The sequence below is a fragment of the Rhipicephalus sanguineus genome, chromosome 11 (assembly GCF_013339695.2).
Source record: "Rhipicephalus sanguineus isolate Rsan-2018 chromosome 11, BIME_Rsan_1.4, whole genome shotgun sequence".
Lineage (NCBI taxonomy): Eukaryota > Metazoa > Arthropoda > Arachnida > Ixodida > Ixodidae > Rhipicephalus > Rhipicephalus sanguineus.
The window spans coordinates 85,551,950-85,564,554 of NC_051186.1; the positions used below are offsets into that span (position 1 = coordinate 85,551,950).

Below are 12,605 nucleotides of genomic sequence, written 5' to 3' on the forward strand. Positions count from 1 at the left end.
CTGCCAGCGCTTCATCAACCTAGCGAAAAGAAACACATTCATGTTGCTATCTCATAAGAATATGCTTAGGAATCTTCTTCAACTTTTTTTCTGCAATTTCGCATCGAAGTATTCGAAAAATATTCGATTCGATTCGCACTCGCACTTCAATATTCGAATTTACTTCGCACCCAAAATTTTGCTATTCGCACAGCTCTAGTTGAAACCATTCCCGTGGGGCAAGAACCTTCCGGGATAGGAAACCGCCACTGTACATACATGGCAAAAACCCTCAACAGGTTAAGAAGACAACTCTTTGCTGTCTCTGAGGCCTGGCTGTTGATGTTTGCACAGATCGTAATGCATTTGTTTGTTTGTTTGTTTGTTTGTTTGTTTATTTATTTATTTATTTATTTATTTATCATGCAGGCTCCGTGGGAGCAGCCCGCGTCGGGGCGCTCGCCGCTGCCAAGTGTCGCACCCACGCCATCACCACCACTGGAAACAGTTATCACGAAAATGGAGCCGCCCCCAACGCCACCGCCTGCTGCCACACCGCCAGACGACACGGTGCCACTGAATTCTATTCCACTGGGTGCCATGCCATCTGGTGCCGTGCCGTCGGGTACCATGCCAACGGACACCAAGCCGCCCGTGCAAGTGGCCATGAAGAGCCTGGTCAACGACCTGGCGCAGCGATGCCAGCTGGAGGACACCATCCGCCAGGAACTTGCGCATGTCGAGCAGGGCATTGCCTCCGCACTCGCCTCATTGGAGGAGCTGAAGAAGAGGAAAGAGGAGGTGAGCCCGCCATTGCTTCCGAGAGCCGACTCTTTGTAGCCATACGGTTTCCTGCAGTCGTCTGCACTCGGTCATTAGTGATTGAGTGCAGATTGAGAGACAATTGAGGTATGGTTTTAGGGAAGACGGCGCATTTCAAAATTTTTTGAAACAGTGAAGCTGTTAATGCTGGCAGTGAGGCGTCCGTTAACAAAGCAGCCCTGCTGCACTGAGCCAAGTTGCCGCTGCGCCAAGGAGCAGCAGGCACCAAGCCGTCGCCATAGCAACCGCCACAGTTTCTTACACCGTGGCTTAGGACAGCAATTTCAACACATTCAGAGTGCAAGTCTTGCACATATTTCGGATCCGCCCGTCGCCGTCTCTTTGTTGCCACTTCTTCTGCCAAGCACGCTGGATCCAATCGCTGCCGACGTTGTGATTTCCGTGCTGCAGCACGATGAGCTGAGGATTGAACCAGCTTCACTGTGCAAAGCTTTGCACAACTTAGTGCGATCGTCCCGCTTTTTTTTTTTTTGTAATTGTTGGTCAGTTTTGATGAAACTTTTTGAGTTTGTGGATATTTGTTTCCTCATTTCGACTATGCAGTTATTTTTCTCGTAGAATACATTCAAACCTCAATATAACGAAGTAAGTGAAGAATAGTTTTGTCATAGATACAGTGTTACAAGTAAGCGTTTGTAACGAATGTTCGGATATAACGAAGTTATTTTCGTGGCTGGTGTGACTTTGTTATAATGAGATTTGAGTGTATTTAGCTTTTAGAAAATCAAACACTTTAACATTTTATGCGCATTTTTGGGAGCAAGATTTTCTCCTGAACTGAGAAAATTGCAAAGTAAATTAGCATACCGTAAAATCCCAGTAAGTCCCCCCCCCCTCCCCCTCTACGATGAAAAATAATCTGACAAGATTTGGAGGGGTGCCGTTGCTCGGTCGCGGACCCAAATTCAAGATGGCAGCGAAAGAACCGCTACGAAGGGCTTCTAAGGAAATGCTTTGTTGAATACGCACGCATTTACTGTTTTTACTGAACTGGAGGGAATCCTCATGTGCAATTTCATGTGCTATGACAAGTGGCGAAAGACGTTCTTCAAATGTTCCGACAATTTGTGACAACTCAGAATTACAGCTGTGTGAATAGCGAAATTTTGGGTGCGAAGCGAATTCGAATATTGAAGTGTGAGTGCGAATCGAATCGAATATTTTTCTAATATTTCTCGAATATTTCTAGAATATTTTTTGAATGCTTCGAAGCGAAATTGCAGAAAAAAAAGTTAGAGAGGATTCCTAAGCATATCCTCATGAGATAGCAACATGAAAGTGTTTCTTTTCGCTAGGTTGATGAAGCGCTGACGGGGTGGTGTTTTGTAGTTGTCTTATCAAGAATGAGGCAATGTAGAGGACGAATTGTATTTATGTACATGATTTGGTGCAACCGAAGTGTTACCGACAACACTTTACACGTGACAGGCAAAGATGCCATTTCCTCAGCCTCTCCTCCTCTTTCAAATTCTGTGGAAGCCCAACTGATGTGGCGGACAAGGGTGTGCTCTCTTTAAGTCCGGAGTTCCAAAACTGCCTCGTAGACGTCAATATATAAGAACATCTGAAATTTTGGATGCTAAAAAAGCTTTGGCTTCCGATTATTCGGACTTCCTGCTCAATTTCAGGTCCAAAACAGCATTAATTGAGCCCCAACCTCTGCCAAATCTTTCATCTCCATGTTGGAATCAGCATTCTCTTGAGTTAATACATTTGCGGCCGTAACGGAGCTTGAAAGGCAGTTTTGCCGCAATACCGGGGTGTGACGAGGAGATGCATATTGAAAAATCTAGGGACCGCTTCCAATCGGACGTTGACTGTGTCTTGGCAAAGTTCGGCCGTAACGGAGCTTGAAAGGCAGTTTTGCCGCAATACCGGGGTGTGACGAGGTGAAGCATATTGAAAATCTAGGGACCACTTCCAATCGGACGTTGACTGGTCTTGGCTAAGTTCGACCGTAACGGAGCATTTGAAGGCAGCTTTGCCGCAATACGAGAGTGTAATGAGGTGAAGCATATTGAAAAATCTCAAGGGGTCACTTTCAATCGGACGTTGACTGTATTTGTTTTTGGGGAGTTCGAATAGTTCGAATAGTCAAATTCCAGTGCGAATCGAACCGAGTAACAAACACTATTCGAAAAATATTCGAAATTTCGCATTTTCGCACACCCCTGCTCAGAATGTAACCGCGAGGCACCACACTGTACAAGTGCTAAGAAATTGTGTACGTATCTAAAGACTCACAGAACTTGGGTTCCCAGGAACCACTGCTGCAAGATTTGTAGCGGTGAACAGGTTGAAAAAAAAAATAGCAAGAGAAGAGGGGGAGGAGGCACTTGCTCGATCATTGGCTGATATTTCAAACCTCCCGAAAAGGGAAAGGTGGTGCTTGCTAGGGTAGGGGCGCTTGCTCAGGATCTTACGGTATATTAATATTCTGGAACCAGAATTGTGTGCAGTAGAACGAGAATGGATGTTGTAAACACAGTTAAGCAAAAGTTATGATAACTTAAATTTAACTTTAACAAGTGAGTTGATGACAAGCTGCAGTTTCACTCGTGAATGTTCAAAATACCATAACTTTTGTTCAAATGGGCTTACAACGTCCATTCTTGTTTTCTTGCATGCGGTTTTCATTCCAGATTGTTCTAACATGCTGATTTACCTCACGACTCTCTCAAAAGTACGAAAGATCTTGCTCCCAAAAAGCTTGGGACGTTAAATCCCAGATATTATTATTATGCTCCCAAAAAGCACATGAAATGCTGGATATTTTACAAACTACGCATTGCATGAGAAAATTAATTGCATACTCGAAATCGGCACATGAATAGCAATGAATAGCATGAATCTCAGCAAGTTTCATCAAAAATTAATCAAGAATGTTTTCTTTTTTTTCTTTTTTTTTACGTTTTAAAGTGGAGTGTCTCTTTAAATGTTTTAAAGTGAGCAGACTGTGCTCTTCCAATTCACTTACCATATTTTCTCGCATATAACCCACCCCTACATAAAACCCACACCCCTAACTTTTAGCACTACAAAGAAAAAAATGTATACATATAACCCCTGCATATAACCAACTCGCACCTCCAATTTTAGGCACATTTTCCCATTTTTGGTTTGGGCTATATGTGAGAAAACGCGGTTTTTCTTTTTGTGCCATGCTGCGAAGCAGCTTGATACGAGATGAATCCGTACAAGCTCACCCAGCTTTCAGCACTGCTTTCCTGCAATACAGCCAAGCCTCCTTACGACAGATTGTGACAATCTGACGAGAAAGGCTCGTTCGATCTGAACTCCCTGGTATACTCGATTGCAGTCGTGATTTATGCGGAAAAGGCGTAATTTCTATCCGCTACGTGCAAGCACTATGCCAAAAACTGGAGGCAACTGCCGAAAGGCAGAAAGATTGTCGAATCGGCGTTGCGTGTTTCGACTACTGTCGAAAAGCCACCAAAGGTGAGCATGATTAAGGGGGGAAGTGGGTTTTTAAAAGTCATCAAGATTCCCTTAACCAAATTTAATGAAACTGCACAGCCTTGTTTAGTTTTCTTTGCTGGTTCCAAATATGCAACTATTCTTCAAATACGTCCATTAGTACTGAAGTTAATTAAAATTAATTAGCATTGTTTGCGGGAACAATGGAGCAAGAACTACTCATCGAAATCTTGCTTTAGGCACATAGCCGGATTACTAGGAAACATAAGCTTCACAAAGGTAGGAAAAGTTTTTTGATGTGCAAACTATTAACAATTATACAGCATATCAAAGCTTGATATACTGATATACAGTATATCATATCTTGAACAGAAAGCTTTGATATGGTGTATAATTGTTAATAGTTTGCACATCAAAAAAATATTCCTTCCTTTGTGAAGCTTATATTTCCTAGTATCCGGCTATGTGCCTAAAGCAAGATTTTGATGAGTAGTTCTTGCTCCATTGTTCCCGGAAACAATGCTAATTAATTTTAATTAACTTCAGAACTAATGGACGTACAGTGAAACCTCGTTAATACGTACCTGCCGGGAACGCAGCATAGCTACGCACTAAACGGTAGTACGCATTAAACACCAAGTTTGCATCTCCTAGCGTACGCCATCGCCGCCAGCAAATAAATAGAGTGCCACAGCAAATATTGCCTAAAGTATCCACCGCAAAGCCTTTTGTTTCTTTTTGCCAAAGTGGTGAAAAGATCCTGCCACACTCGCACGACCGCCCGATAGCGCGTAGTGGCGACGCCGAAGAACATTTCGAAACTATTGCAGGGTCCGGGATACGCAGTCAACGCAATGACCGACATAGCGACAGAACGGACAGTGTCTGCTTTCCGCGGCATATGTGCATGCGTCTGACCGCGATCTGCTACTAAACGAAAACTGACACAGTTCCAGTGAAACGCGGTACGGCCGCGTGGCGCCGATCGTCTCCCGGCTAGTTGCGTGCAGCGCGTCGCCTACTCGGCTCACGCCGTCACTACCGGGCCGCTTGCTGTGCCGCACGCGCGCATTTATCGTGGGAATGTTGTTCGTACCCACTTCGCTCCAGATCGTGCACAGATGCGGCGAGTAGCTTGTTCGGTTAACGCAGCGATGACGAGCTTCATGCAAGCGATGCGCACTCCGCGATGCTCTATCGGTCCTGGCAGCGGACGGAGGCGCTTTGGGTGGTCGCCTAATAAAAGCGTGCAGTATGGTGACAACTGCGCTACGCTTGCTGTATCGTACACGTGTGTTTAGTGTGATAGCGTCAATGCAGCGAGGTTTCTCGGCGCCCGCGACCCGCAACGCTAACTACGCAACAGCGATCTGCTTTCGCTTCTACAAAGCGGTGCGCGCCTGATGACTGCTTAGTAGCGTTTGCTGTCGGGCTAGTTGGTACATGGCTGAAGTTCTTCGTCCCTGTCCGAGCATTTGTGCCATTAATTCAACTTCAGCCTTGAAGACGGCCACGCACAACGAAGCGGCAGCGATCGGCGGCCCAGCGCGTTCAGGTTGTCGCCTAATAAAAGCGTGCAGTAGGCTTAAAAAGTAGCGCTGCGCCGCACGCAGTGGCCCGAGCAGATAGCTGAAGATACTTATTGTGATAAGGTTGTCGGCGATAAGTCATGTCGGCGCATTCGTCGGTGGCCGCCACCTCGCCTTCGTTCTTTCCCGATGCTTAACCGCAAAGGTGTCGCCGCAATCGCGCGGAAGTCGGAATCGGGGATCGACTGACCTGCGCACTTCTCAAAAAGGCGGAAGACCTTTGGCGGCACATTCTGGCATCGGGAAGTTGAGCGGCGCAGTAAAATATTATGGCACAAAAAGTCATCGCGGTACGCAGGGTACGCACTAACCGGTAGGCATAGGGCGAACCACTACGGCTTAAGCGGTCAGCGAATGCATTGGGCTCTATGGGACTCGGTCGGGGATTCGTCGCAACTACGTTTTAACCGTTAGTACGTTTAAAGCGGGTACGTATTAACGAGGTTTGACTGTATTTGAAGAATAATTGCATATTTGGAATCAGCAAAGAAAACTAAACAAGGCTGTTTCATTAAATTTGGTAAAGGGAATCTTGATGATTTTTAAAAACCCACTTCCCCCCTTAAAGAACTTGAAAGCAAAAGGAACCATTCGTGAAGGTTTGTATTTTGGAAGGAGGCAGTTTGTATGCTTGCAAAAAAATATGGAATTTAATAAAGCTGTTCTTGTGTAAGATGAAAACTTTGCAATAACGAGGCTTGACAGTAGTGTTTGCTTCTCTTTGTGCTGGCTGCCTTGACTAATTCGTACTTTGATGTCTTTTTTTTTTTACATCACACGTCCCCACCCTCCCATCGGCTTTTTTTTTTTTTTTCTGGTCTAGCTGGTTGCAAGGGAAGCCCAAGTTAGGAAAGAAAGGCTGGAAATACTGCAGTGTCTTCAAGGTATGACATCTCTACGTATTCATCATATGCACAGCTCTTCTCATTTTGAAAGGAACCTGCCGCGGTGGTCTAGTGGTTATGGTACTTGAATGCTGACCCGAAGGTTGCAGGGTCGAATCCCAGCCACGGCGGATGCATTTGCGGTAGAGGCAAAAATGCTTGAGGCCCATGTGCTTACCATAAAAACCAGAATAAAGGTTGACCCCCCCCCCCCACCACTTCTAACTACTGAAAATCGAAAAAACAAAAGTACATAAAACGGCCAAAGTATAAGAAGGCACGTTTACTGTTAAAGAAACGCTATTTTGAACAGTGCACAACGAATATGCAAATTGTTTACAGTTGAATCCCGCTATAACGAATACCGCTATGACGAAATTTCCGCCACAACGAATAATTTTCTGTTCCCCGTCAGCCGCCCATAGACATATTGATGCAAAGCCGCCTTCCTTGCTTACGCAAATTCGCGTATAGCCCGCACCCCCAGTTTAGCGCTAAATTTTCTGTATATTTTGTGCGTGTTATGCGCGAGAAAATATATTCACTCGGTGTGCGGCCAAGTGCGTCCAAGTTAGCGAGAGTTAAACGCAAAGGACAGTGCATGCGCTTGCCGGGACCAAAGGACGAGTCGTGATCATCAGATCTTCCTAGCTTTTGTGGTCTATAGATGAAATTTTGCTGCAATGAAATTCCGCAACAATGAACTTTCTCGCGCGCCCCGTCAATTTCGTTGTAGCGGGATTTGACTGTACGAGAGTGTTTGCACGTAAGTTCCACATGGCAGAAAGCAAAAAGACGGGCTCAAGCATTATCTTCGTAAAAACTTCACAACCGTCTTGACAGCATTAGTTTGGATGCACTTTGAGTCCCCCCCGATAGCAATCACGACGTGAGCGTGGCTCCCAGTTAAACTGTGCAAGCTTTGTCTCCAGCTCTAGGTACGCTGCGGTCTGGCACCGAAACAGAGTTTTCTTCTGATCACTGCGTGTCGTGATGTGGTCCTTCAGCGTCCGCCAGTAGCGAATGCTTCTGTGGTGCACTCGATCTGCCCGCTGATCATAGCCATACGTGCCGCTGTAACCAGAGCTACCGGCATCGCAAGATGCAACAAAGAAAGACCTTAAGAGAGCGATTCGTTGGGCAAGTTGGTGATCCATAATGTTACTAACAGCGCAAAAAAGGACGAAGGACCAGGAAGATACACAGACAAGCGCTGACTTACAACTGAAGTTTATTTCCGAAACGAGACAGAATATAAGGAAACGGCACGTGGACAAAAAAGATTGCAAAGCACTTATTTGCAAAAAAAAACACAAAACAGTGTTATCAGCCCACATCACTTGCGGTGGTCATGCGCTCGGGACGTGTATCGAACTTCTTTTTCCATCAAGGCAATGGACGGGACACTCACGCACTTATCGCCAAGTTTCGCGATTTCTGCAGCCTCAATTATTTCCTGCATTAATTGAGAAGCAGATCGCCCCACCACACGGCACCTCTCAAATAGGGGTTTACACTCAGCAGAGTCACACGTGCTGCAATGAAGGGCTAAGTGTTCACTGTTCATTTGCCGAATATTGTTGCTATGTTCGCGCAACCGGTCGTTCACACATCGGCCAGTTTGACCGACGTACTGCTTTCCGCACGCTTTCCGACGTACTGCTTTCCGACCGGTTGCGCGAACATAGCAACAATGTTCGGCAAATGAACAGTGGACACTTAGCCCTTCATTGCAGCACGTGTGACTCTGCTGAGTGTAAACCCCTATTTGAGAGGTGCCGTGTGGTGGGGCGATCTGCTTCTCAATTAATGCAGGAAATAATTGAGGCTGCAGAAATCGCGAAACTTGGCGATAAGTGCGTGAGTGTCCCGTCCATTGCCTTGATGGAAAAAGAAGTTCGATACATGTCCCGTGCGCATGACCACCGCAAGTGATGTGGGCTGATAACACTGTTTTGTGTTTTTTTTTTGCAAATAAGTACTTTGCAATCTTTTTTGTCCACGTGCCGTTTCCTTATATTCTGTCTCGTTTCGGAAATAAACTTCAGTTGTAAGTCCGCGCTTGTCTGTGTTTCTTCCTGGTCCTTCGTCCTTTTTTGCGCTGTTAGTAACATTAAAGAAAGACCATCCCGTGAGCTTGGAGCAGTGAGAACACCTGTGCAAAGATAAACTTTGACTTGTTGTTTGTGACTCACGTTCACGTGTGTTAGCATCCCGACACGCCTTTCACACGCTTCAGACCAGATTTCTTCGTGCCTTCGCGAACGCTGTTTTCTTGAATGCTACTGTGAGCTCTCATCGGCCACCGGTCAAGAACGAGAAAGAAAGCACCTCAGAGCTCAAATAGATTCACAAGACAACAACAAAAGCGCAAAAATGAGGCTGCCCACCGCACAAGTATGGTACAGTATAACCTCTCGTTACAACGGATCTGTTTACAACAGACAGTCAGATATTACATACCAATTTGCGGTGTTATGCCGACCTCCCTATCTGTTCTATTGATTGAGCTTTGTTGAGCTTTCATGCCAAATTATTATTCATGAACTCTATTGTCATTGAAATCATGATAATAGGTTGGTTATTAAAAGAAACTGATAGTTAAAGGTGCAGTTTCTGAATTTCGCGCCAAAACTCCACAATCGGTATGCCATCGTGATTTCACAGATGTCAAGTATACTTCCGTGTTTCGGTTGTGTTGACTCTGTAAGAAAAGTCTCCAAAACCTGCCGTGTTTTTTGTATTTTCTCACGCATAAGCTGCTCCTGCATATAGTAACACACTCGTGTCAAGCAGGCCCATGGCCAGGAATATTTTTTCGGGGGGGGGGGGGGGGGGGGGGGGGGGGGGGGGGGGGGGGGGGGGGAAAGGAAGGGGGGAAGGCGGAGGCCACTCGCTGAAAACCTTGACTATTTGAGAAAAACACCTATTTTCATTATCTATTTCTGGTAAAAGCACCTACTTTACCAAAATTTCGGAGGGGGCCTGGGCCCCTAGCCCCCCCCCCCCCCCCCCCCGGGCTACGGGCCTGGTGCCAAGTGGAACCCCGGGAAATATTTTAAAAACATTGCTTATAGCACGCAAATTTCAGCTGTGCAAATTAACTTTGCACCTTGATACAAATGACCCCACTAGTTATGCTCGAAGGTTGCAAAAGCTTTATTTGCACTTGGTTTCAGTCGTTAGTGTCATTCCAATGTCTTCACCTACTGTCACATTCAGCCACCACCTCAGCCTTCCTTGCATTGCTGTCAGGTTACCTTGCACACTGAAATTCGCATATAACTCGCATCTTAAATTTCACACCAAATTGCCTGTATCTTTTTTTTTTGTTGTTATCATTGCTTGCCATTTCCAGCCCTCACGGTGCGAAACTGATCCGGCCTAGTGACTTGCGATGATTTCACTGGTTCTGTAATAGGAACGCTTTGTAAGCTTTTGCGAGTTTGAGAAACTCTTGTGTTTTGCAACGCACAAGTGCGAACGCACGTATTCTTGGTTTGAGCAGACTCAAAAGTCATCCACGTGGAATCCTCGTAACAAGAACCACCTTTGCAGGCTAGGTTTGCCTTCGAAACTGTGTTTGCTCCCCCGAAGGGGGCTCAGCGGAGTACACCAGGAAATACACTAATGTCTGGCTCTCTTAGAAGAGAATTCAGTTCATTTTTTTTACTGATAAAGAATTATGCAGGCTCTAAACGATGCCATTGAAATCTATGACGTTTTGACGGGCTGGTGTGATCTCACAAGCATGATCGCCGTCCAGAACTAATAGCTTTACTGGCAATCATGCAAAACTGTCCGTGACATTGCTGTGCCCTTGAGTAGCAATAAGTAGTGAAATGTACACCAGTGTGTGTGTGTGTGTGTGTTTTTATTTTTATTTATTTTTATTTTTTGATTTTGTTAAGTACCATCACAGTTTATGGGTCTTCCACATATCGAAATTCAAGGAAAACTACCTTTTAGTGTTGTGTCTTGCTTCCAATGCGTCCAAACCAGTGTTCTTCTGAGGCTTACGCCATTGGCAGGACAGCCGAACAACCTGCGTGTCATTTGTGCTGCTTTTAACTTACCAGGGGCTGCATCAGCTTTGCCTGGTGACGGCCAACCCCTGCTGCACTTCACACTGCCAGCGCAGAGCGCCGCAGCCATGGAGATGTTCTCCTCCTTTGGCACCAGTGGCAGCGACGTGATGTTTGGGGTCTCGCAGGTACCACCACCAGGTGGCACTCCTCCGGTCATCGCAGGACAGGTAAATACAGTAGACTCTCCATAATTCAAACTCTGATACAAGCTTTCGGTTAATTCAATCAAATCTTAAATTTTTGGTTGGCCCACTACGTTTTCAATTTATTTTAAAGCTGCTTTATTCAAACTTCCTCACTGCACAAATGCAGTTAATTCAAACAAACTTTTTGCTTGTCCATGCCTGGAAATATCTGCTGCATTTGTTGCTTCTAGCTGAACGTTCGTGTTGTTGTGTTACTAACAGGCGCAAATAAAGCCGATTGCCTGCCTACAAAATGGCGAAACTACCCGAACCTTGCGCACCAATAATTGCGTGCTGACCGAGAAAGAAAAAACAAAACAGTACAGTCTAGCCTTGATCTATCAGGTGCCAAGTGTTTCTTAAAGTCACTTCTTCTGCAGTACATCATACGAGAAAGCATCCTAAGAATTAGAAGGGGCTAGCAACTGTCGTGGGACGCAACACATTTCGTCCCTTAATTATGCACGTGTGTGCGCCTTGTATAATAACAAGTATTATTGCTGATATCTAAAAATTTTACTGGCAATCATGCAGAGCTGTCTATGATGTTGCTGCAACACTGAGAAACAATAAACATTGCAGCGTTAGTTGGTGTGTTGCCCTGAGTCATATTTATGAGAACTTCTGATATTTCAAATAAAATCTTGAGATCCCCTCAAGTTTGAATTAGTGGGAGTCTACTGTAATATCGAACAATTTGTTTGGTTCAATATGCACACTTCGCTCACTTGCTTCGTTCTCTTGCTTTGCTCACTTGCTTCGCTCACTTGCTTCGCTAACTGTGTGCAGTGCAACAAACATGGATGTTCTAGACCCATTAGAACATCCACTTTTGTTGCACTGCACACAGATATGCTTCCAGATTATTGTGATATGCTGATTTACTTTGTAACTCTCAGTTTAGAAAAAATCTTGCTCCCGAAAGGGCACGTAAATTATTTTGTATTTTAAAAACTACACATCATACTAGAAAAATAATTGATACAGTATAACCTCATTACAACAGACCTTCATAGTGAAGCAGATTTTGGTCTGTTGTAAAAGGAGTATGTAAAATCCAAGTACTGTTACAACAGACTTTTATGTAAACACTGAATGGGTCTGTCATAACCGATAACCGGAGAGAATTATGAGTCACAAACATGGTCTTATTTTTAACGGGGGACCAAAAAAAATGCAATTTTTGGAAAATCGCATTTTCAGTTTCTGTAGCCCATTTTCTATCTGATTCCAAATTATATCTGCAATGAAAACTACGTAGAAGTGCTATAAAAATTTTTCTTTGCGTCTGCCGACTTTGCGAAAATTGCGGGAATAGCAAAAAAAAAAACGCGTTTTTCAAAATTATAGGTCGGCAACGGCGCAACCGGGCACCACCATTTTGGGCTCGTCGTAAGGAGCATTTCTCCGTGTTCAAGTTCTCCGTTTCAGCTGGCTCCTCCTTTCAGTAACAAGTGTACAAAAAGCACATGTTTTGGCTGCTGCTTCCGTGATGCTCGCTTCGGGATCGTCGTCTGCTGCTTGTGCGTCGCGAGGTCGTGGCTGTCGAAATTTGCGCTACTTAGTGACGCGTTCACACTCGTTCTGTGTTTACGGGTC

General features: G+C 45.0%; 1 protein-coding gene across 1 annotated transcript in view; it reads left to right on the forward strand.

Annotated features, from left to right (window-relative positions):
* LOC119374059 (uncharacterized) overlaps nucleotides 1–12,605 on the forward strand; it is a 73,307-nt gene that overhangs the window by 14,893 nt on the left and 45,809 nt on the right. The window contains exons 6-8 of the mRNA XM_049411196.1: nucleotides 409–780; nucleotides 6,673–6,733; nucleotides 10,813–10,988. Of these exons, the coding sequence (XP_049267153.1) occupies nucleotides 409–780; nucleotides 6,673–6,733; nucleotides 10,813–10,988 (609 nt within the window). The remainder of the gene's footprint in view (nucleotides 1–408; nucleotides 781–6,672; nucleotides 6,734–10,812; nucleotides 10,989–12,605) is intronic.